The sequence below is a fragment of the Netta rufina genome, assembly GCF_964035555.1.
Source record: "Netta rufina genome assembly, chromosome: 28".
NCBI classification, from domain to species: domain Eukaryota; kingdom Metazoa; phylum Chordata; class Aves; order Anseriformes; family Anatidae; genus Netta; species Netta rufina.
The window spans coordinates 4,571,650-4,596,022 of record NC_140152.1 but is presented as its reverse complement, the minus strand read 5'-3'; the positions used below and the strand labels follow the sequence as shown (position 1 = coordinate 4,596,022).

Genomic DNA, 24,373 nt, shown 5'->3' with positions numbered 1-24,373 from the left:
GCCGCCCGTCTGGGGCAGCAGAGCCAACCTGTTCCCTTGGGTGGGGAAAGCCGATGTTCTGTGTTTTTGGGGTCGGAGCGTCCCACCGGACACCGTAGGGGCTGTAGGAAAAGGGGCAGTGGCCAAGGGGTGCTGGAGGGGTTGAGTTTTGGGGTGTGAAGCAAGTGGTCCCAAAGGTGTCGCCCATGGGCAGGGTGGAAATGGGTGCTGGGGACTGAGGGGTGAAGTCCTCGCCTCCAAACCCAACCTGGAGAGGGGATTTGGGGGGTATTAAAAGGCTGATTTGGGGCAGAACGAGGCATCCCGTCACTGGCAGCGGGTGCTGGGGGTGGGATAGACAACCAAGGGCAGGTCTGTAGGGGATTTGTCCCCATCACCCAATGCAGAGCCTGGAGGACCCCAACAGCTTCATAATCCCTCGGAGAAGCTGCTCGGACCCTCAGCCTCTCCAGCACCCTTCAGGAACAAGCTCCTGCAGCTGGTTGTGTGTCGTGCAAGGGAGGAAATCCTCCTGTCTGGGCATAAAACTCCCTGCCTGGGCATCACCCGGTGCTTCCACGCATTCCTGCTCCCCTCCTCACTCGGCTCCTGCCCTGCCGAGGTCCCGTATCCACACAGAGGGATGTGGGACTTGCTCTGGGTGTGATCTGTGGGGTGATGGAGCCAACCAAACCTCCCCTTAAACCCCAGCGAAGAGGCCAAAGGAACATTTTGATGGGCAACACGAGGCAGATCCTGCTCACGGTGCTGTGTGCGGGGAGAAGCTCGGGGCTGGTGGAGGCAGGGTCGGGTACGGGGACCCCCCAGCAGCACATGGGCTCAGGAACCTTCACCATTTCCCTAAATCATCATCTTAGCCACGTGGGCTTGCCCTGCGTGTCGGCTGGGCTGTTTCGGAGGGCTCTGTGCTGAGCAGTGTGAGAGGGATGTGCTGGAGGTGGCCGTGGTGTGTCCATGCCCCCAGCTGCAGTCACCAGTTCGGGTCAGCGGGGTCCCACAGACCCCGGGACCACCACTTATAGGGTTGGCTGTGACGTGTCCCCTCTGTCCATCCTCACTGTTCCTTTCCTTGTGCAGTAACTAGAAGGAAAACAGAGCTTCCAGCTCCTACGGTAACCATCCTCGCAGCACCTCATGCATTGCTCCTTTTATTATTTTTTTTTTCAGAGGAAAAATCCCGGCATCGCCTCGATCAGCGTGGTTTTGGCAGCACCCACCAAAGGGGATGGGGACAGGGACAAGGAGAAGCCGTGCCAGCACAGGACAGTGGGGAGACGACCACCTCGCAGCACCCTCGCCCTGGAAATCAAAGGAAAGAGGAGCTCCACCAGGACCTGGGGTTAGGACTGAGCTTTCCAGCCCAGAGGAGGCTGCTCCTGCCGTGGGTTTGCAGCGGTAAAGTTGTCCCTGGCTTTTGGGGCCGGGCTGGCGTGGTGGCATCCCTCCTCCACAAGCACGACACGCGTGGAGCTGAGCACGGGAAGATACCTGCGCTCCCCCAAGGATCCTCAAGACCCCATCGCCCCTTGTGGATTCGGTAAGTTTCTGATTTTCCTTCTTTCTTCTCCCCCATCCAGCCGGCACGGGGTTTTCTGCTGTATCCAAACCCCAAAGCCAGCTCTGATGGGTAAAACCTTCCCCTGGCTCTCTGCAGCCGGGGATCTGGGGGGGAGCAGGGGAGCGTGGTGGGGGCTGCTCCTCACGGTCAGGTCGGGGCAGGGGGCTGTGATGGCCGGGATGCAAGGTGCTGGGCTCGTGGTCCCTTTTTCTCCATGCTTTAGGGGGAAAAAAAAAAAAAAGCTTGCATCCTCCTTATTTAAATACCCTTTTGAAAATATTCAGCTTTGCACTGAAAGCTGGCGGAAGACTGGTTAATGTTTTTCCCCTCTTTCCCTTTTTAATGCACATCTTAAATCTTTCCTATATGACTCAAAACGTCATTTTCTGTGGGCAAACAGCAGAACGGGGACTCTTCCCTCCACCACCTCGTGCTTTTCCCCCGCTGGGGTTGCATTTTCCCCCCTGAAACCCGCAGTTCTTCCTGCTCTGCCCCATCCGACCCTCCCTGCACACGTTTTTCCTGCTGGCAGACATCGGGTTTAGCCACGCGAGCTCCTTCCAGCTCCTCCAGGTCTCCCATTTTTTTGGGTAACCTTCGCATCCCAGCCTGCGAGCACGCAGGGGAAGGGGGCGGGGAGGAGCGCAGCCGTTCGGCAGCAGGGCTGAACGCAGCCTTGGGGGTTAGTCAAGGGAAAAACCCGCAGCCCCCGCGGCTCGGGGTTTCGCACGTGACAGCAGAGCTGTCCGAGGCATCAGAGAAATAAACTCGCACCTTTCCCAGAGCGAGCCCCCATGCGCCCGGCACCGTGCCCGGCATGGGTGCTGCTGGCTCACCCGCGCTCCCGGAGGGATTTTTCCCCTCCCTGGTCTTGGCTGCTGGGATTTGGGAGCTCCTGACCTGGCCTCGTGCTTCGACTCTCCCCCAGCTGCATCACAGGGAGATGAGGAATGTTTTCCCTCATTTCCACACCAAGACAACTGGTTGTGGGAGGTTTTTGCAGCGGTCCCGGGGAGATGCGCACGAGCAAATCCCCCCAGTAAACCCCACATTTGTGGGCAATCTCCAGCCAGCACCACCCCATCTGGACCCCGGGATGCGGGGCTGGAGGGGGGAGCCCCAGGCAGGGCGAGGAGCAGGGCACCAGGCACGCCACCCCACCAAACGACCCCACCCATGGCTCCGAACCCCCTCCCCATCCCTTTTTCCTCCATCCCTTTATTTAAACACCCCCTTCTCCCCCAACCCAGCGTGAAGGATGGAGAGGGGGGCTGCTCGGGGGCCCCTTTGGTGCCGGCACCCGCGGCGGCCCCGTGCCCGGCGGGTGCCCCCGGCAGATGCTCGGCGCCGCGGGCGAAGCCGTCCTCCGCCTCGCTCTAAGATGGCCGGCGGCCCCAAAATGGTGCTGAGCATGAGACGCCATCTGCAAGGCTGGTCCCACGCCCGCCGTGGCCTTTTTATGCAAAGGGGAATTAATTAGATTTGAATATGGTAATTAAGCCATCAAGCCCCGCCGGTGCGACGAGGTCCCTTCTTTTCTTCGGGCTTTCTTCTCGCCCCTCTCTCCCGCCGCCCCTTAACCCTTCCCCCTCCGCTTTTGCACCCACGGCACCGCTCCTGCATCTTAATGAAACGCCGCGTCTAGGACGTGCCCTCGCCCCCCGTTTCCCGCACCCGTGCCGAGTTCTGTCTGTCCTCGGCACGCCGGCCGCCTGTCCCGGTCGTGCCCCGCGGGTTGAGCGCAATACCCGCGTGTTTCACCCCAAAAAAAAGCCATGAGGTCGTGGAGGGATGCGGGCGACGTCGCCGCTATGGCCAGCGGGTTTTTGGCAGGTGGTGTGGCTGCAGTGGGGAATCAAGACGAAATCCATGCCCCCCGGTGCCGGGTTGTTTCCTCTCGGATCCGTTCGTTGCTCTTAGCGGGTTTTCTTCGTGCTGCCTAAGTCATGGGCTGTAGGGTCGTGGGGTGCTGCTGGTACCCGCCTGCTGCCCCCGCTGATGTGTCGGGATTTCTGCTAGGGTATTTTGTGCTTAGAAGGAAAATAAACAAAAACTGAATGTGTTTTCAGCATCTATGTCCAGAAAATGATATATTTTTTTTTTTCCCACTAGCAATTAAAGGTTTTAACGTTCCCATATTTCTAATTTCCTTCCAGTCCAGCCACCCTGACCCACAGCTGCTGGGTCCTCGTTCACACAACTAGGGCGAGGTGCAGAGGCTGGAAAACTCTTGCAAGCAGGGATCTGAGCAGAGAAAAAAAAAAAATCCCTGGAATATTTTTATGCATATATTTATCTATATAAGGAAAATGTTCCTTTTTTTTTTTTTTTTTTTTTTTTCTTTCACTTACCTCATAAAGCGAAAGAAAGAAATCGGGGAAAAACCTGTGGGAGCTTGTCAGAAAAGCCTGCGGGCGCTTTCCGAACAAGTTGCTGAAAACTTGGGTGGACGTCTTCTAAAATCGGAGTATTTGCGCCGGGGTCATTTTCGGCCAAACTTTTAATGGTGGTGGCGAGCAGCTTCCCACCAAAACCAAGACAACGACCGAGGTTACACACCCATAAATATATGATATGTGTACGTGCAGGGTGTCACCCCAGATAGATGCGTTATGTGCATGTATCCAGGTAGCACAGGTGTAGGTGTCCATGAGCACCATGCCCGGGCTGCTCGGAGTGGTGCTGGATGGTGCTGGGCTCTGGGAGCAGCGAGCAGAGCACGCCGGATCATTGCCCATCACCGCTTGCTCGTTAGGGCTCCTTCGTTTACGCACCAGCAGCTCGCCACCAGCGGCGAGGGCCAGGATGCACGGCTGGGGCAAAACTTGGCGATTTCAGGCGCCGCTGAGAATTTTTCAGCTCTTCGCCCCCGGGAGCAGCAGCTCTGCAAAGCCAGGACCCGCGCCGTCCTCCCCGCTCCCCCGGCGTCGGTGGGAGGCATCCAGGGGTTTAATCCAAGCTGGCACCGCTGCCCGCGGGAGGGGCGGCCCCGGGCTGGAGCCCCCGCGCCCCCCCCAGCCCTGACCTACATAGCGGGCGCAGGATGCGGCCACCTGAGCGGCTGCGGCTGCCACCAGCACCGGCTGCTGCACAGAGGGGCCCTTCCCCAGCCTCAATCCCACCCCCCTCCAGCACTCATTCTGGGTGAAATAAGGGAGAAATTGGGTTTTCTGCTCGCCGCTGGCTCCTGCTTGCTGTGGGTGCCTCTGGGTGCCAAGCCCTGCGCTCTGCTTCGTCCGAGCCCTCTCCTGCTGGCTCTCGCCCGAGGTGCAGGGGACACCGGTGGCATCTCCCTGGCCGCATTTTGCATCCTTCAGGATGGGACCGTGGGAGCCCTGGGGTGTTTGTCCCCACTGCCACCGTCCTGCAGACCCCTCCTGGGAGGGCAGAGGGGAGGAAAGAAAATGGAGAGGGGGGAAAAGAAGCCGGGAAAGGGAGAGGGGGAGAGAGGAGAGAAATCTTCAGAGCAGTGAGGGAAGAAGGCGGTGATGGAGCTAACTACGGGAATGACAATGCCAAACAATGAGGGGAAAGAGGCAGAATGGCAGAAGGAGCAGAGAATGGAGGGGCTGGCGGCTGGCAGACAAATCTGGGGGAGAGGTGGGAAAAAGAAGGAGCTGGGCAGCTCGGAGATAGAGGAGGAGGGCGGCGTTGGGTGCTGGGTGACCACGGAGCTGGGACATAGGGGTGGCAACGGTGGCTGCGAGGTCCCTGCCACGCTGGGAAGACCCAAAGTTGATGAGCATCCCCATATCCCCGCCGCCAAACCCATTAGCTCGTTAGCCGGGGCTGTGGCTAACGAGCCCGGTGCGACGGGGCAGGCCAGGAGCACCCATAGGCGGCCGGCTGCGAGCTGCAGGGCCATAAATCTCGCGCGCGCGGCGCGGGTGCCGCCGAAAGCCTTCCAGCAGGATTTATCTCCCCATCCCGCTCTCCCCGCCTTCCCGCAAATGCCACGTGGATTCCCCGCGGCAAGGGAAAACAAGCGAAGATGCTTTCTTTTGTCTCCGCCGCCTGCTTGGCCGCGTCTCTCCGGCTCTAATCCACCTTGGCCTCCTCCCCTCCATTCACAATTTTCTTCCCATCCCCATGGTGGAAGAAAAGGGACAAACCTCTTCTTTCTAATTTTTTTTTTTTTTTTTTTTTTTTTTATCGGAAGCGATGGCAACTTACATAAAATCAGCGTTTGGGAGGTGGGAAGAGAGGGAAGGGGGCACAGAGGTGCCCAGAGCTTGGCTCTGGCCAGTCCTGTGGCACGGCCGGGTCTCCGTGGGTCTGCCCATGGTTGCACCTCCCCAAACCCCCACTCATCGCCCACCTCGCCTCACTATTCCTCATTATCCCTCAGAGCTCCTACGAACCATTTGTGCTATTCTGTGAAAAAAAAAAAAAAAGAAAGAAAAAAAAAAAAAAAGAAGTGATGGATGCGTGCGGAAGGGCTCAGCACCAGAGGGAGAGAGGGGAAAAAAGGGGGGAGGTTGGAGAGAGCTTAAAAATTACAGTGGGAATTAGCAGGAGTCTAAGCTGTTGTTTGCAGTGCCCATTAGCATCTGCCTATTTATCTGTCACCAGAGCCTCGTGGCATCCATCCATCCATCTGGGTCCTTGTCACTCTGTCTGCCTACCTAATTATCCATTAGCATGGCAAAGCCCCCATGACAGCGGTCTCGGCGAGCCAGACACGAGACCACCTCATCTGCCCCTCGCCATCGCCCCGACACTTTTAGAAGCATCGGGCTGACAAAATTGGGCTGGAACCACCGCCGACCACGCTGCTTGGAGAGGGAGAGGCAGCGCAGGCGTTGCCCGCGGGGCGTTCATTGCGCACGGGCGTGCGCTTGCACACCAACGGGCTGCACGTGCACGACTCGCCACCTCATTTTGCTGCTCGTGGGTGCTCCACCTGGCTCGTACGAGACAAAACCGGGGCTGCCACGCCGGCGTGATGGGCGCTGAGCTGCCGCGATGGCACCAGCAGCGGCACGCCACGCCGCGGGCAGCCCCGGTGCCGGCGGCTCTTTGTGCCCGTGCCGCCGCGTGGGGTTTCTTTGTTCGCGGCAGCAGCGGTGGGCAGGTTCCCCCTCCCCGCCTGCCCACGGGCCCCGCTCAGCCCGAGGAGCAAATCAGCGGCGTTTGCATATTCAGAGCAGGTGGGGGCCCATATGCCTAAGATGCACCAGACAAAATTAGCCACCATAATCATAATCAACTGTGCCGTTGTGCTGGGGGAAGGGAGAGGCTGGCAGACAAGCCTGATAATTATGAAGCTCAGCATGTGCGCAGCGGTTTTGCAACAATTATGCCTAGCTCAGCAAGCCGGCAATGATGCTTGTTACAACAACCCTCAATCTCCAGCCCGCCCTCCGGTTGTGCGCTCCCGGGAGGGCTGTGCCGCGCCGGAGGTGCCGTCCCGCTCCTCCCCGTGCTGCTCTTGGGAAGGGGACACGAGGACGGTGTGGGGTGGTGGCCAGACCTTGTTCTGCTGCCCCTTCCCAGTGCCATGTGTGCGTCCAGCTCTTGGCAAGCTGCTTTGTGGCTTGGTGGTGTCCTCCAGAAAGCTGCCCCTGGCTTTCCGTGTGCCCCATCCATCTTGGTGCGCCCAGCTGCACCCCGATTTCCACCTGGAAAAACCCACAGTGTAAGAGGCAGCTCAAGAAATCGCCCTCCCCAGCTGCTCCCTGCCCGCAGAGCACTGTGAGCCCCTCGCTTAACGGAGCTCTGGAGCTCCAGCAGGTTTCTCTTTGCCTCCCCGGACCTTCCCTTTCCACCCTTCTCTGCTCGCCCTGCTCTTTGTGGCTGCGGTGCTCTGCGATGGGAGATGCTGGCGGGAGGTGACACTCCCGATCCATCGCCAGCCCTGGCGCTCGTGGGCTGGTGTCACGCAGCATTTTCCTGAAGGAGCCCTGGGGAAGGGGAACGGCACGAGGCCGCCACGCGCGGTGCTCTCAGATGGGAAATGTTGTGCGGCGAGGAACAGCCCCTGTGCCGTGTCCTTGGGAGGCGGCGGTTCCCAGCTCAGCAGCGAGCAGCAGTGGTGGCAGGATGCTCCACGACCCCTTCCAACCCGTGGCCAAGAGATGAGGAGGAAAATAAAACGCTTTCTTCTTTTAAATAGGCTGGGAACTGCAGCTCAGTGTGGCCGGGTTTGGGGGTGATGCTGGGGATGCATCCTGCTCGCGCTTCCCTGGGTGCTGTGGGTTCCCTGATGGGTGAGGCTGGGTTCCTCGCTTAGGGCTCAGTGGTCTCCTGAAATCTTATCGAAGTCAGCCACAATTTGGGTTTTGCAACCTAAATTTGGGGTTTATGACCCAGTTTGGGTTTTGCAATTGTTCTGCCAGAGGTGGGAACGGCTTTGGAGCCCCAGGGCTGCTGCTTGGGTTGCGGCGCGTCCTTCCCAGTTGCTCAGGGCATGGATTCCATCACCTTGCTCGGGTACAACAAAGCCAAATCGGCTCAAAAGGAGCTCAGCATGCACGGGAATCACGGCCGAGCTTTCCTCAGCATCTCTCCTCCTCCTCTCATTTCTGCACGGGAGGGACAGCCCTGCCCGAAGCGCAGCGGTACCGCAGCTCCGGGGTGAGTGCAGCCCAAAAGGAGGGGTTTATCCCTGCTGAGAGGCTCCTGGGCATCCCAGGCACCTTTCTGCCCGTTAATTCTGGGGTGGATTAAGAGAAGGATGCGCCAAAGCAGCACAGAAATGCCCATCAGAACTGGAAGCTTTGCACCAGGGATTGGATTTGGGGCTGGTTTGCTCCAAACTAGCGGGTTTATCGGAAGATGAGGGTGAAGCTGGCAAAGGACCGTGTTGGTTCATTGAACCCATGGCTGGCATAGAATTTATCGCAGGGCATTTCCCAAAATCCAGCAAAACACATCCACACCGTAATTATTTCAGGGGTGCTGCATCCTCTCTGGGCTGTTTTTTGTCTCAGGGAGGGGGGAAGGACGAGAGCCTCAGTGCTCCCCCACCACACAGCCTCTGCTCCCCGCCGTGCTCCCGCGCCTGTCCGCAGGGGAATAGCAGCAGCAGCATCCCACGGCATTGCCCGGTTTATTTGTCATCCAACCCACTTGTAAAAGGGAATAAATGCAAAGCGGGAGGTAGGAATTAAAGTGGGAAATAGCCCAAACTGCTAAATATATTTTTTCCTCTTAATTTGTGTGGCGACAAGGATCCAAGTTCAGCACCCCAAAATGCTGCTGGATGAGCGGGCTCCAAAGCAGCTGCTCCATCCTTATGGCTCTGCACATTTATTTGTGAAGGGCACAAATAAATCCACAAAGAATAGGAAATACCCAACAAGAATAAATTTTCTCAATGTCCTGCGTTGCTCCACGAGGCTCTTCCAGACTTTCCTGAAGCCTCAGGAGCGTGCAGGGGTTTGTCATGAAAACACAAAAGGTGTGGGTGCCTCCTCCTCGGCCTTTGGGACAGAGGGAATTTCGCTGATGTAAAGCGAGTTAAAGGCAGCGGCTGGGGGTTCCCGATGCCTGCTGCTGTCAGGGCACTGGGGGCACGGGATTTGGGGTTCCAGTGGAACAATTCAAATTCAGGTACACGTGGGTGTGTTTCAGGCACAGGCTCGCTGGTGTATTTTATCAAGGGTGGAGGATTTAGGGCACCGGGCTGCTTTTACATGCTAAAAACATTTCATACAGAACCCGTTTTTTTGCCTTTTTTTGCCTTTTTTTTTTTTTTTCCTTCATTGTTAGTTAAAAAAAAAAAAAAAAAAAAAAAACAGAAAACAGCAAATTTTGTAGCACCGGGGACATGGCCCCGTTTCACACCCATGCCCTGCATCAGCCCAGTTTTCAGTAGAGTTTGAAATTTTGAAATCACTTTGCAGGAACTTGGGTTCGCACCCGATCCGTTCTTACCCCCGGTCACACGCTGACATCATTTACCTTTTTTTTTTTCCCCAAATCCCAGCAAATTGAGGTCATGCCCTGCATTTTTACAGATCCTCTGTCTTTTGCCCCAAATGTGAAGTTTCCCCAGTCTGTGCCTTCCTGAGCAAGCAGCTTTCCATAAATCGTCTGCTTTGGAGCCGGGAGCTGAGCGAGGCTTTGCGGGGACTCGGGTGGGCTGGGGGCAGCCCCAAACCCCCACCCAGGGCACTGGGGCTGCAGGTACGAGATGTGATGGGAGACAGGGCACTCTGCCCCTTTGCTTTTGTTTTAATCGGTGTAGGAATTAGGCAGCGAACAGAAACACAGGAAAACAAATCAGCAACGTATTTTCCCCACCTTTCCCACCTCCCAGAGCTGGTTCAGGAGCAGAGCGGTTTTGCAAGATTTAGGAAAAGCGAGAAAAAAAAAAAAAAAAATACACCTGTTTGCTTTTCAACTTTTTATGTTTAATTTATTTATTTTTTTAAGAAAGAAAACTTGGCACGAAATCAAGCTGGCTGCATTCCTCGCACCCATCAGCGGTCCCAGGGGCGCAGGGCAGGCTCCGCACCTCCGCACCCCATGGGGCAACCAGCCAAAGAGCAGCAACTCGCTGGCCTATAAATTCCCAAATAATTTCCTCGATCCTGTGCCTGGCTTTTTTTTTCTTTTTTTTTTTTTTTGGATGCAAGCAGCGGAGTGGGGGAGAATGTGACCGCCAGCTCCATAAATATTATATGGGGCGACAGCGCTGCGCGGGGCCGGTGGGCGCAGACAAAGCGTGCATTGAGCCGCCGGCCCAGCTGCTGCGGGCAGTGAGGATGGGGGTCAAGGTCAGAGGTGGCCCCCGCGTGTATTATTCCCCCCCCCCAGCCCGTTTTCTCGTGTCCATAAAATAAAGTTAAGAGGGTGTCGCCGGCCGGAGGATGCCGGCTGTCCCGGTGGCAACGCGGTGCAAAGCCCACGGGGTGGCCGTGCCCGGATGCATCGTGCAGGAGGGGAAACTGAGGCACCGTGCCAGAGCCCAGCCTTGCCCCACCACCAGGAGGGGCTGGGGACTCTTTTTTTGAGTTTGTCTAAGTGCAATAATTGATGTGCTTGCTTTAAAGGGTGCCCACAGCTCTGTGCCAGAGCAGGATCTGCTCCGGGGTCATGCTGGAGCTGCTGGGGTGCCCGTGGTCCCCCAGAATCACCCAACACCCCTGCCCCATGCTCAGCCCACCCCATGCTGGGGGTTTCTCCAATCTAGGGGGGGGTACCAGGGCTTTTGGCTGTTCTGGGGCTACTCCAAGGGTGGCCGAAACCAAGCCGGGGAGTTGAATCCCGTTGCCGCACAAACTTGGATTTTAGAATATTTTGCTCCCTCTTAGGCAATCCCTTAGCAACGCCTGTTTCCATGGCAAAGAGCGGAGAACCTCTGCACCGATGCTGAGCTCTGCCTTACGCTCTCATTCTGCTCGTCTTGCTCGGGCACTGCCCCACGGTCCGGGTCCCCAGCACGGGGACGGAGCCGGGACCGACCGTGGTGCCAGTCCCGTGCCGGGGACGCGAGGCCCCGGGGAACAGGAGGTGAGGGTGCACAGAGCCTCCTCCTGCAAACAGGGGGCTGTGCACCCCTCCCTGCCAGCCCGGCACTGGGGAAGGGTCCTGGGGCATCTCCTTGACGAATGAAAGCAAACGAGGCCAGTAAGCAGCTGGACTAGATGATCTCTGAAGGTCCCTTCCAACCGAACTGTTCTCTAATTTGTGGAACTCTAAGAAATGCACCCGGGGCAGCGAAGGCAGGCAGGGCACAGCGCTCGCCAGGATGATGCTGTGAGCTCCCTCCTTCCCCGGGAAGGTCCCGGGATTAAACCAAGCCCAGTGGGTCAGGGGAAAGGGTTAGACCAAGGTGTGGAGGCACCTCGGTGCTCACATCTTGGAAATCCAAGCGAGTGCCTGCACCGGAGGCAAGGGGACTTTTCCTGAGTGTAAACCCAGCAAGGGTCGGGATTTGGTCAAGGTTTCGATTTAAATTGTGCCTAAAAGCTGGTGGCAGCTCGGTGCTGGCAGTGCTGTGAGGTCAAACTGCAGCAGGGCGAGGGATTCGGGGAGGTGGACGCTGTGCTGGGAAAGCTGCCCGACCCTCACAGCCACGGGGTGACGTCTCGTGCCCATTCTCAAAGGTGACGACGCACTCCAGAATTGGGATTCCCACAGAAAACCCGGGAGCAAAGGTTATTTTTTAAGTTAAAAAAAGGTTATTTTTTAAATTTCAAAAATCCCGGCAACATTCTGCACTACTCTCGGCATTTTGCAGGAACGGGTTCAATTCCAAAATACCGATCCTTGATGGAAAAAAAAAACCAAACACTTGGGAGCAGTGGCAAGCTCCCAGGGCAGGACCCTGCAGGGGAATTTCTCAGCTCCAAGCACCAGGAATTACTCAGGGCCCCCGTTTCCCACCCCAGAGCCCACCATCAGCATTTCCACGGGCAGAATCCCCCTGGCAGCTCTAGCGCGGGGGTTTTGCTAATATTCAAGGCCGTTTTGAGCTCCCCTGAAGTTCTCCATCTGCCAATGACTAACTAACCCCGGGTCACCCGTGCCGATGCCGGGAGGTGCTTTTATGCCTGGGTGCGAGTGCTCGGTGCCAGCGCGCCCCATTCACCACCACGTAAACACCTTTATTCTCCACCACGGCTTCACTGTGAATAAATTGCGCTTAAAAAGAAGCAGGAAGAGAAAGCAGCCGCCGTCTCCTTCTCTCTGCTCAAGGACAGGCAGAATTCAATGCGATGCTGGATGGCCGCGTGCGCTCCCGCGCTCCCTCTTCCAATTCATAATCAAAAATCTTCGCCGTCCTGCAAAATTTCCCTTTGCATCTCGTAGCAAAAGAGCCTCGGGCAGCTCAAAAGCAGCCTCGTCCTTCACGCGGGTGTTCGGTGGGCACCTCCGGTCGTGTGTTTCCTAATTCAGTGCTGGCAGCATTGAACTGGGGGCCGTTCCTAAACCCTTTTGCCTTTCTTCTGCCAAAAGCCACCGTGCAAAATGCGTCCCCCTGCCCGTCCCCAGCGAAGGGAAGCCCTCCTCTTGGAGCAGGGATCGTGCTCCAGTGCAGGAGCTGGCCCGCGCCGTGGCCCTGTCACCATCTCTCCGGGAGGAGGATGAAAAATCTTCCTCCTGGGCTTTTATTTTGCTGCAATGGTAACTAATTCTTGCAGTAGTTCGTGCCCTGAAGGAGTCTTAAAAACTCCCAAATCTGACAGCTAAAAATAGCTGCCGCTCTGCTCGTTTCCAAGCGTTCTGCAGCCCTGATTTATTTACACCAGTTGTTTGAACCCCTCGCGCGCTTTGAATCCCAAATCCTTCGGCTTTCCTTTGGCAGCTCTCATACACATTTGGCCGGGGTTGATTTTTGGTTCCCCCCCCAGAAAAGCCCCCACCGGGCGGCCGTCCCCTGTACCAGGAGGGTTTTGGAGCTGCCAGGGACGGGCTGTGTCACCCAGAGAGAGGGGTCCCAGCACCCTTGGGTGCAGAGCTGGAGGGCAATAAGGGTGGCTGGGGTTGCAGGGAGCAGGTTTTGCCCCCCAGACCCCCGCCCCTGCAGCTCCCCCAAAGCAGCCCCAGCTTTTCTCATGCACGCACGCAGCAACGGGCTCCGCTCGCCTCCGCCGCGCTGCTGGGAAGGAGCAAAATTAATCCCTATGGAAATTTATTTAAATGAATTCCCCGCTCGGACACTCAAGCTGTTCCCAGCCCGGCTTTTCCCAGGGCAGAGCAGCCGGGGAGGAGGGACCAGGACGGGATCCCCAGCCCCCCGAGCACCCCAATTCCCACATTGCAGCCACCTTCCCCCGAAGCCACCACGGCTACATCTCACAGGGTTGTTGTCCCTGCAGCATTGAGCCTGGTTTGGGACAGCAAATTGCCCACTCGTGTCTTATCTCTGGGTGGGATCCAGCAGCTCTCCACGAGGTCCCCCCTTGAGCAGCTGGGACGATCACAGCAGGTTGCGTTTTCATCCCATCAGGGAGCAGAGAGGCCCCAAAGTTCCCCAAAATCTTTGTTAGGGAGAAGAGAAACGAGCTGAGCGCTTCAATAAATAAATAGTGGTTTTCCTGCCCAAACCACACCTGAGTTTACCAAATAATTCACGCTGCGCAGGGCAGTGGGATCGAGTCCCTCTGGTTTCCAGTGCCTTTAGGATCTGCTGAGAGCCCCATCCCAGCCCCCTTTTCCTGCACAAAAGCTCAGCCGGAGCAGTCTCGTACGATAAAGGGCTCTCGGATAATACAAGTGAGCAGAGGGGGGAGGCACACGGGGACCCCCTTGGTGACATGAAGGCAGAGCAAGCTCCGCTTCGAACCCCAAGCTCCCAAACGGCCCCGATCCCATAAGGGAGAAGGAGCAACGGGGCCGCCCCCAGTCCGGGGGATCCGCGGCATCTGCAGCCCCCGGACAAGGCTCCTTTGAGATCGGGCACAGACGTGGCATTGTCAGCCAAGAGAGCCGGAAAAAAAGGGCTGGAGGTGGGATTGTGGTGGGAAGCGATGGGTTTGCAGAACGCCTGGGTTTGTAGGGGCTCCTCGGGCACCAAGCAGCCTCCCTGCACCCCGGCGGCTTCGCTGCGTCCCCGAGGGAGACCCCAGCAGGGATTTGGCAAAACCCAAGCGTAAAAGCACCGAGGAGGAGCTTTCCCCCTGTGCAATGTTCCTGCTGGAGCAAGGGGCGAGCTGAGCAATGCGCACACCCACGTGCACCCATGTGCACCACGAAGGGCACCGGTGTGCGCGGTGCCGAGGGGAACGGGGAACGGAGCACCAAGTCCCCACCCCATGCAGGCTCTGGAGGGTCAATAGGGAAGAAGGTGGACCCCAACCCCAAAATCTTGTTGGAGGTAGGGATCAGGGCCGGGTGAGGCAGCGGGAGCAGGCACTTTGTGGGGATTTATGCCATGCAGCACTTGTCAGCGCAGGTTTAGCACCCCATAAAGCAACGCCGACGGCTGAACGTGAAGGGAGAACACAAAGACGCCTCGGCCGGGCAATTAACGAGCGAATTTGGGCTCGGGCCCTACAAAGGGGGAGGCTTCAGGTAGGGAAACAGGGTGGGGAAGGAATGGGGGATGAAACTGGGATGCTAACGCTCTGCATGTCCACCCGCAGGAAGGGGGCTCTGCCAGCTGCACCCCATGGGCAGGGCACCAGGACCCCCACTGGTGACTCGTGGGGACGAGGACACGGGTGACGAGGTGCCACCGCGCTCCCCAGGGACAACATGAGGGTCAGGACCTCTCTGCCATCAGCCCGTCGTGAAGCACAGCTCTCGGTGAGGAATTTTGGGGCGGGGACCCAGCTTTCTGCAAAGCTCTCAGCTTAAAATTTGCCAAAAAAAAAAAAAAAAAAAAAAAAAAAGCCAGGAATGGTTCAGGCAGCGAGTCAGCGGGGTGGTGGCATGGTCACCTCCTGGCCACCCCTTGTCCTTGCTGCGGTGGGAGCTTGGCAGTGCCCATCCCGGGCTCACACCAGTTTCTCCCATTAACAGGTGACGTGAGTGGACACCGTGCGATGCGGATGGCCGAGAAAGGTTGGAGAAGAGCCGAGGTTTGGTCTGCAAAATAGTCAGGGGCCGTGCAGACGCCCTTCCCATCCCGTCCCCAGGGTAAGGGCTTGCTCTGTCCCCGTGGCTGGAGCCAGGCGTGCCCAGGAGGGTCCCAGGCCATGGAGCCACTGAGCCCGAGGCATCGGGGGATGAGGTCTGCAGCTCAACGAGGTGAAAAGGACAAAAAACAAAACCCAAACCCAAGCGTATTAAAGGTGTTCCAAACCTACAGCAGTGTCACAACCTGGTCTCCCTCACGTTGCTTATGTCTGAGCAGAGTTTTTCTCGCAGAACATCCCAAATCCCACCCCTGGGGGGGTCCTGGTGCTGAAGGGGGGGGTGTCCCAGCCTTGTGGGGCTGGCAGGAGGCAGGAGCAGCCCCGATGTCCCTGCACGAGCCCCGCTTTGTGCCCAGCCACCCCCGACGGGAGCGGCCACCGCGCTGCAGGGCACGGCACAGCACTGGGCATAGCTGGGACCAGCACCTCTCACCTCTCCTGTGCTCGCTCCTCTTCTCCTATTCCACAACCCAAATCTGGGAATGGGTTCTGGCTCCCCTTCACCAAAGCCTGGCCACAACAAATTTGGCACCCTCGGGGGTCCTTTGGGGGGGGCAGCTCGTGCAAACGGGGAGCACCAAGTGCTCAGACCGCCAGCACCCACTGCGCTAACTGGTGGGAACAGCCCCAGCTCGTGCCAAGGGTCCCAAAACCCTCTCCATCTCCACAGCTCCCTTTTGCCCATCTCTAAATCCCATTTCAAGCTCCTGCCTTCACCCCAGAGCCTGCAAACCCAACCCCTGCAGCTCCAGAACCAGCAGCACACGCTCAGCTCAGGTTCGTGTCTCCAGTTCCTCGCTCGGTGTTGGGACACCCAAACTCCAGACCCACTCCTGGGTTCACCGGGGGCCGTGGGGTCTCCGTGCCCCCCAGGGGATCCCCCGACACCCTTTAAACTTTCTGTCAACCACTGAAATTCAGCACGGGTCCAGGCAGACGCAGTGGAAGGACGCCCTCGCCGAAATGCTGCCCGCCTCCGCAGCCCCAGCACGCGCTCGCGCGCCGCCGCCAGCGTCCCAGACGCCCAAATATTGAGCTCGACATGAAATTACCCCGGGAGGGGCTGGGGTTGGAGATGGGGGGGGGAGAGAGAGCTGGAGCACGTCCGAGGGAGCGTGGCAGTTTGTTATGCTAACCGAGGGGGGCTCCGCTCGGGGGGACGTGTCGGAGAGGTCTGAAGAGCAAGGAGTTCACAGGCCCTCTCCCTTTGTCATGCTAAAAGTGCAACACAGAAAATATATACAGGCAGCTGCTCAATGGAGCGTGAAATACAAGTGATTTCTCCGGGAGCCCTGGGTAATGCAATGCAGCCCGGACAATGCCCGCCGCAGCCCCGCCGCCTTTGTGCGAAATGGAAAAACTTCGGCAGGGGGAACGGGACGGCCGCCGGCGGCCCCTCCAGCTGCCCTGGCGTGGAAAGTCCCCAAGAGGGTCCCCAGCACCCACGGGGTCCCCAGCACCCGTGGGGGTCTCCAGAATCCATGGGGTCCCCCTTGGCCATGGGACACAGGGGAACGTGGATGCCCCAATGCCATCGGGGTGGGCGCAGCGGCCGCCGAGCCCCATCCCTTCCTGCAAGGAAACGTCCCCCCAGGACCCACGGGGACATTGCTGGGCCTGGCACCCCCTTCACTGCGCACGGGGCTGGGGACACCGAAAATTTGGTGGCTGCCCAGCGGCACCGAGCACCGCCCGTCGAGGCAGCTCCTATTGCTGATGCTAATTCGGGCATCCCGGCAGGAGGAGGGAGCGGTGTAAAATCAGTCCTCAAAGGGGCTTTTGTGTCCCGGAGCAGGGCGGCGGGGCTGGGGTGCTCCGAGCATCCATCTTTTGCCTTTCCCTCTTTTTTTTTGTGTCTGCCTGGAGCTGAAAGGCGACGCTGTGGGGGCTGCCAGGCTCTCGGGGCCCCCGCATTCGTTCCAGGGAGGCGCTGACACCGGGGTTTGTGCAGCCCCTATGGCCACTACGAGGGTTTGGGGACCTTGGAGGGGTCGGGACCCCAATGGTGCCCAGCCAGGGAAGGTGCTGAGGGGCTCTGCTCAGGGCTGGGGGCACCCAGCAGCCGGGATGGGGGTGCTGGGGGCTTTTTGGCACCGTAGCCCACGAGTTCTGCCCGTCGGTGGAAGGGATGCTCGGCTCCAGGCGAGGGGACGCAATGGGGGCTGAGTGCTCAGGATGTCCTGGGGGGGTTTTTTGGGGGGGATGCCGCTGTCCCCTCCCCGGTACCCCAACCCACGAGGGATGCTCGGGGCACGGGCGGAGGCGACATCTAGCGGGAAGCGCATCCCAAGCCCCGGGAGCTCCGATATCCATGGCAACCCCTCGGGGCCCTCAGCACCCTGCCAGGACCAAGGGGCACCCACCAGCACCCCGGGACCCCCCCAAATAATGGGGGCGAGCGGGTGCTGCTGGCAAGGCAAGGCTTGAAACGCTCCCCAGGGCGGATGAAACACACGCGGACCCCGCTGTGACACGGGTGCTGGAAGGATTTGGGGTCCCGAATCTTTCCTGTGGTCCCGGGAGCTCTGCACGGGGCAGTTCGCAGTGCAGAGACTCCTTCTCTGGACGGGGTGCCCCCACCCCAAGGTGCCACTGCCCACCTCTGTCCCCCCCCCCGTGCCCGCCTCTGTCATTTATGGGACATAAATGAGCTCGAGGCACTGATTTATCTCGCGAGGAAGATTTGGGCAGGATGCAGGGGAGATGCTCACGGTGCGAGGGCGAGATCCCAACCCCAGGGTCCGAGGGGGGGCACGGGGCTGGAGCTGCCCCCTCCCCCCCCAAAACCTGCGCACCCAAATCTCAGCACCCAGGGGCCAAGTGCTGGGACGGGCACCGCACAGCCTCGGGTGCAAACACGCAGCGCTGCGGATGTCGAGGCGTGCAGGGGAGCGCGGATACCCCCGGGAACCCCCCCCAAATGCTGTCCCCAGCCCCCGTCCCGCACACGGGGCTGGGGACCCCGCACGGCGGCGACGGCGGCGCCGGGATTCGAACCCGCGGCCCCGCAGCTCCCAGGAGGCAGCGCCCGCGGAACCCGGCGCCGCCGCAAGCGCCCGCCCCCTCCCGGTTCTGCCTCCTCATTGGATAACGAGCTGCCGATCACGAGCAGCGCGGCAGCGGATTGGTCAGCGGGGAGAGGCGGCGGGGGAGGGGGGGGGGCTTCCTGCGGCCGCCTTTGCGCTGACCCCGGCATGGTGAGAGCGGGCGGGGGGCGGCGGGGGGGGGACGGGGGTGTCCCGGGGGTGCACGGCCGGGGAGGGGGGGGGGGGGGGCACCTCTGGGCTGTCCCGGGGGGTGCATGCACGGGGGGTGCATGCACGGGGGGGGGCACCCCTGGGCTGTCCCGGGGGGGTGCATGCTCGGGGGGGGCTTATATGGGCTGTTCCTGGGGGGTCAGTGCTTGGGGGGGGCACCCCTGGGCTGTCCCGGGGGGGTACATGCTGGTGGGGGGCATATGCATGCTGTCCGGGGGGGGGTCAGTGCTCGGGGGTGCATGCACAGAGGGGCATCATTGGGGTGTCCCGGGGGGGGTGCAGACCCGGGGATTGCATGCTCAGGCTGTCCTGGGGGGGGTTAATGTCCCGGGGGGGTTAAAGCCCAGGCTGTCTCGGGGGGGTTAAAGCCCAGGGATATGTGTCCAGGCTGTCCCGGGGGGGTTAAAACTCGAGGGTGCACACCCAGCTTGTCCTGGGTGGGAGGGGGTGTCAAAGCCCAGGGGTGCATCCCCAGGCTGTCCCTGGGGGGGGGCGATTAATGCCCAGGGGTGCATGTCCCAAGGCAGGGAGCTGGAGGGGGGGCTCCCCCAGCCTAGGGATGCTCCTTGGGGGGGGGGGGGGGGGTGAGGGGGGTGTCAGGGTCAGTCCTTAAACGCCCCCCCGGCGCAGGCGGTGATGGGGGTGCAGGTGGTGGTGAGCCTGCTGGCAGCCAGCGTCATGCAGAAGCTGGCCCCGCACTGCTCCTTCGCCCGCTGGCTGCTCTGCAACGGCAGGTATGGCCCCCGACACCCCCCCCACCCCGACACCCCCAGCCCCGTGGGGTTTCGGGGACACCCGACCCTCCCCGGGCCCCCAGGTTTTGGGGACACCCAGCTTATGCCTGCGTTTTCTCCAGCCTGCACCGCTACAAGCACCCGTCGGAAGAGGAGCTCCGCGCCCTGGCGGGCAAGCAGCGCCCCAAAGCCAAGCGGGACAGGTGGGGGGGGCACTTCCCGGGATCAATATTTTGGGTTGGTGCAAAGGGAAGCGATCCCGGACCTGGTGGGAGCTGCAAAAGTGACAGCAGCCTCAGGCGCAGGCGGGCTGGGGGCCGTCCATGATGATGATGATGATGATGATGATGATGATGATGATGATGAGCCCCGAGCTGGGGACGTGCAGCCCCATGAGGGTCTTCGGGCACCGTGGGACCCAAGGGATGAGCCAGCTCTTTGCCCGCCTGCCCTAAGCCCACGTTTCCCCTACAGGAGGGTGAACGGTGTGCTGGACGACAAGCCCCTCTCTGTGCCCCGTGACATCGACCTCCGCCTGGACACCAGCCCCATCACGGCCGTGGATGCTCTCGGTAACCCCCCCCCGGGGGTGGCAGCTCCAGGAGCACCCACAGAGCCCCCATCCCATGCCCCCACCCCACTGCCCTCCATCCAGGACCCCTGGCCATGCCTGGGTGCCCATGGGACCCCCGCGGCGCGGTGACGCGTCCCCCTGTCCTGTCCCCCCCCCCAAAGTGCTGCGCTATTTCCTGGAGTACCAATGGTTCGTGGACTTCGCCGTCTACTCCACCGCCGTGTACGTCTTCACCGAGGGCTACTTCTGCCTGGCGGACCCCCAGAAGGAGACCAACATCGGGGTGCTGTGGTGCCTGCTGACGGTCGTCTTCTCCGTGTATCCTTCTGCCGGGGCTGCCCAGCGCTGGGGCGAGACCCCCGCCACCCCCCCGGGTCCGTGCTGCCGCTGGGCGGGGGGAGAAGACCCCAGGCTCCTCGGTCTTGTTCTCATTTTGAAGCTGGTTGAAGCGGAAGGATTTGGGGGCTTGGAAATTTAGGTCCAAATTCGTGGACTTGGAAACCACCGGCTGTGCCCAAGAGCGTTCTGGGCCGAGGTGGTGGCGGCCTAATGGCGTAGATGCTAATGAGCAGGGGCTGATTATGATTATTAGGGGCTCCGCTGGCTCTGGGGGGGGTCCCATAGCCCCTGCTTTCCTTGACGACCCCCCCACGCCCGCAGTAAGGTTTTCTTCATGGTGATGCGCCATTATTTCCGCTCGGAGGAGGGGGGCGAGCGCTCCGTCTGCCTCACCTTCGCCTTCTTCTTCCTCCTCCTCGCCATGGTGGCCCTGGTGATCCGCGAGGACTACCTGGAGTTCGGCCTCGAGCCGGGTGGGTACGAGGGGATGGGATGGGGCGATGTGGGTAGGTGGCCCTGAGCACCCCACTCACGGCCGCTCGCTCCCCGCAGGGCTGGCCGGCGTCAGCAGCAACCTGGAGAGCGTCCTGAAGCAGCGGGGCTGGGAGTGGACGTGAGTTGGCATCAGGATGGGAAACGGGGTTTGGGAAACGAGGTTTGGGAAATGGGGCTTCCCCTCTCTGCAACCCACGGGAGAGGAAGGGCCAGAGGGTCCCCTGGGGCTCCATGGGGATGGGGCCAACCTCTGTCCTCTTTCTATCCCCTTGTTCTTTCCGCAGGGTGCCCCTCGCCAAGCTGGCCTTCAAGCTGGGGCTGGTGGCCCTGTGCTCCTTCCTGGGTGCCTGCCTGACCTTCCCGGGGCTGCGCCTGGCCCAGACCCACCTCGACGCTCTGCGGATGGCGGCCGACAAGCCCCTGACCCAGTTGGGTGAAACCTGGGGCCGGGAGGGGACAGGGTGGGGGCCCGGACCCCCTGGCTCTGTGGTGAGGGGTCGGGTAAGGACGTCTCTGATGGGGTCTCTGCTGGTTCTGCCGCAGGGTCCTGCTCCACACGAGTTTCCTGGCGCCCGTCATCGTGGTGGTGATGTGGATCAAGCCCATCTCCAGGGATTTCCTGCTCCACGCGCCCATGGGCAAGCAGACGGTGCAGCTGTAAGCGGGACGCGGCGTCACCCCGTGCCCCAGGGACCTCCCTCTGAGGGGAAACTGAGGCACGGGGTGCTCCAGCTCCCCTCCTCCTTGGCTTGTGTGGGTGGGGGGCATTCTGGACCGCAGGACCCTTTTCCTGCAGCCCCCTCCTCTCGTTGCAGCATGTCGGACTCTGCCTACAACACCGCGCGCCTCTGGACCATCGTCGGCCTCTGCCTGCTGCGCCTGGCCGTCACCCGCCACCACCTCCAGGCCTACCTGGGCCTGGCCGAGCGCTGGGTGGAGCAGATGAGGAGGGAAGCGGGGCGCATCGCCGCCGTGGAGATCCAGCGCAAGGTCCAGACACTAGGGGGGGGGGAGCCCAGGGGTTGGGGGGCACGGCTGGGAGCCCCCCCACTGATCCCCGCTGCCCCTTTGCGTGCAGATCACGCGGATTTACTGCTACGTCTCAGTGGTCAGCCTGCAGTACCTGGGGCCCGTCATCCTCACCCTGCACTGCGCCCTGCTCCTCAAAACGCTGGGTACGGAGCCGCCGGCACCTGAGGCAGCCCCTCCTAAGGTGCTGGAGGTTGGCTTCAGGTAGGGCCGACGATCCTCAGGCTCCTGTCCCCTCTGTCACACAGGGCACCACTCGTGGGGGCTGTACCCGGAGCCCTCTCCCGTCCCTCCGGCAGTGAGCGCAGCGCCGCCGCGTCCTGGCAGCGAGGACGGGGAGGACGTGCGTGCTGCCGTGGAGCAGATCACGGGCATCTTGGGTGGCATCTTCACCCCTCTCTTCTTCCGCGGACTCCTCGCCTTCGTCACCTGGTGGGTGGCCGTCTGCCAGGTCGTCACCAGCCTCTTCGGCCTCTACTTCCACCAGTACCTGGCAGCGTCCTGACTGGGGGAGCTGGGACCTGCCTGGGGGTACAGTCAGTGCCTGGCTGCTGGCCCCGCACGCGTCCCGTGCCCGCGTTTGCCACCTTGCTGCTGCCTTGGCTGGTTTCCCTGCTTACACGTGCCCACGAGGACGTGCACCCGGGACACTTCTGCAGCCAGCTCTTGGCACGAGGGGTTTTGTGCAGCGGTGCCAGCGTGGGCATCGCCCTTCTCCCCTTCCTGCTGCCCTTCACCACCGTGCCTGTCTCTGTCCCCGTGTGGGATGCTGCCTGCACGGGGAGGGAGGTCCCCCCCAGGAGGGTTTGCTGCTGCCAGCTCCGAGCCATCGCTGCTGGGAAGAGGCTCAGCTGCTAGCAGGATCGGCCTTGCATGGCAGAGACCTTGGGGCAACATCCTCCCTTCCCAGCGCAGACTTTGGGGTTTTGCTCTGCGTAGTTTGCCTCTCCTGGCTGAGGGCGAGTGTATTTTTGTAGGGTCTCTGCTCTGGCCAGCCACGTCAGAGCTGTCGGGCTCATCCCTCTGCTTTGTGTGAAATCCGCAGACCCGGCAGCCTCAGCTGGGGGCTGCTGTAGAAATAAATAAGTAAGCCAGAGGCTGGTTGGTACTCCGAAAGCTGCTTTGCTTGCACTTTGCTGCCCCGAAGCCCCTCCTGGGGGTGTTTTCGCAGCGAGAGGACGAGGCCGAACACTTGAACAAACACTCGAGACCTTGTGTTCACCCCATGGCAGCCGGACTCTGTTCCCAGCCACTCCTCTCCATCTGCATTGGGATCAAAACCAGGCTAATAACGCGCCGATCCCAGCAGCATTTGAGGGGATGCAGCCCCTCGTGCAGCTCCTGGAGGCTCCCGGGACAGGGAGGCAGCCCAGCTCTTCCCCACCGCACGGTGGGTGCTGGTCCAGCTGCATGAAAAAGGATTAGCAGGTCTGGGCTGCTCAAAGAAAAGGAAAGGGGCTCTGATCCTATTTGATAGCCTTGTAATGGTCTTAATTCCCTCTTGCTAAGGGCCAAGATGAGAAGGCCGCCCTTTGCCCGGTGTTAACAGGGCTAATCCAGACAGCCCTCCTCCAGCTGCTTCCCCCCGACCCAAAGTGCAGCCAGCCCTTCTGCAAAAAAAAGGGGGGAAAACCTCCCCTTTTGCAAAAATCTGGGGAAACTAGCCCAGAGCAGCACCCTTGACAAGCCACAAGGCGAGGAAAAATTCTGCCCCAGCAGCGTTGTCACCAAGAAATGGGTGGAAAGGTGCAAGGACGGAGATTTCCCCCAGGGCCAGGAGGCAAAGAGACTTGTTCCAGCCTGCACTGTCCCATTAAAGGCCAGTCCGACTGCCTTGATGGCTCATTTATCTAATTTTCCCTAAGCATGTGCAGGAAGCAGCCGGGGGCTGAGCTCGGGGAAGCGGTGGCAGCAGGAGGAGGGTTGCTAGGGCCTGGGGTTGTGCTGCAGTCAGACATGCAGACAGTTCCTCCCCAGAGATCTGCCCAGACGTGACCCTCTCAGGCGGGGACAATGACTGATAGACTAGCCAAGAGCAGGAGACAGATCCACAGGCACTGAAATTGGGCCACATCAAATAAAATGAAGGAGCCCCCCGTCTTTCTCTCCCCGGCATTATTTTACTCGTTGCATCTCCGCTTTATTTAACGTTTTGTGGTGCTCCCCAAAGGGCTCTCAGCAGAGCAGGGGGCAGCTGGGACCAAGAGGTTTCGTGCTGCCAGGGCTCTGTTGCCACCAGGATTCAGGCTGGCACCCACATTTGGCCTCGCATCGCCCCCTCTCCCATGTGTTCACACCTACCTCCAGCTGCCACTGAGCAGCACTCGGCCAGAAAACCCAAAGCTCGGGGAGAAGGCTTCGATGGCAGTCGTTCCTGGAGGTTTTCCTTCATGCCCCTGAGCAGGGAGGAAAGAAAGCAGTGATCCCTGCCTTCCCACCCTGCTTCCATGCAAAACGGGATCCCCTCGTTACTGCCTGCATCCTGCAGAGCTGCTCCTGCTTGGGGCAGCAGGAAAAATTGCGAGCACAGCTCGCTGCGGGGCCCAAACCAACCTGGTGGAGATGCTAACCTCGGGCAGCAGGAGCGAGGAGCAGCTGGGCCAGGTGGATGGGGACAACGCAGCACGCGAGGGCTGTTCTCCAGCTCTCACAGGCTCCCTGCAAGGTTTGGTGCAAATCTCAGGGCCTCCAGGTCTCTGCTTCCCCAGGGATGCAGCCAGGACATCAGCTCGGCCCTGCCTCGCAGGGAGGGCAGGATCTGTCCCCGCTGTGGGATCTTTTCCTCGCAATGAGAGCACGCCAGACCTGAAATGCAGCTGAAAGCACTGAAAACCCCAAGATCCGAGCAGGGCTGA

At 60.2% G+C, this 24,373-nt stretch overlaps 1 protein-coding gene across 1 annotated transcript; it reads left to right on the top strand.

Moving 5' to 3' along the window:
• The first annotated feature begins 18,255 nt into the window (after nt 1–18,255).
• On the top strand, nt 18,256–22,615 carry TMEM161A (transmembrane protein 161A). Its single transcript, XM_084302551.1, has 12 exons — nt 18,256–18,287; nt 18,978–19,081; nt 19,204–19,284; nt 19,556–19,653; nt 19,817–19,973; nt 20,316–20,467; nt 20,547–20,607; nt 20,774–20,917; nt 21,033–21,146; nt 21,305–21,479; nt 21,568–21,664; nt 21,767–22,615. The coding sequence occupies exons 1-12, from the start codon at nt 18,285–18,287 to the stop codon at nt 22,021–22,023; spliced, it is 1,443 nt and encodes a 480-aa protein (XP_084158677.1). The 5' UTR covers nt 18,256–18,284; the 3' UTR covers nt 22,024–22,615.
• Nucleotides 22,616–24,373: the final 1,758 nt, after the last annotated feature.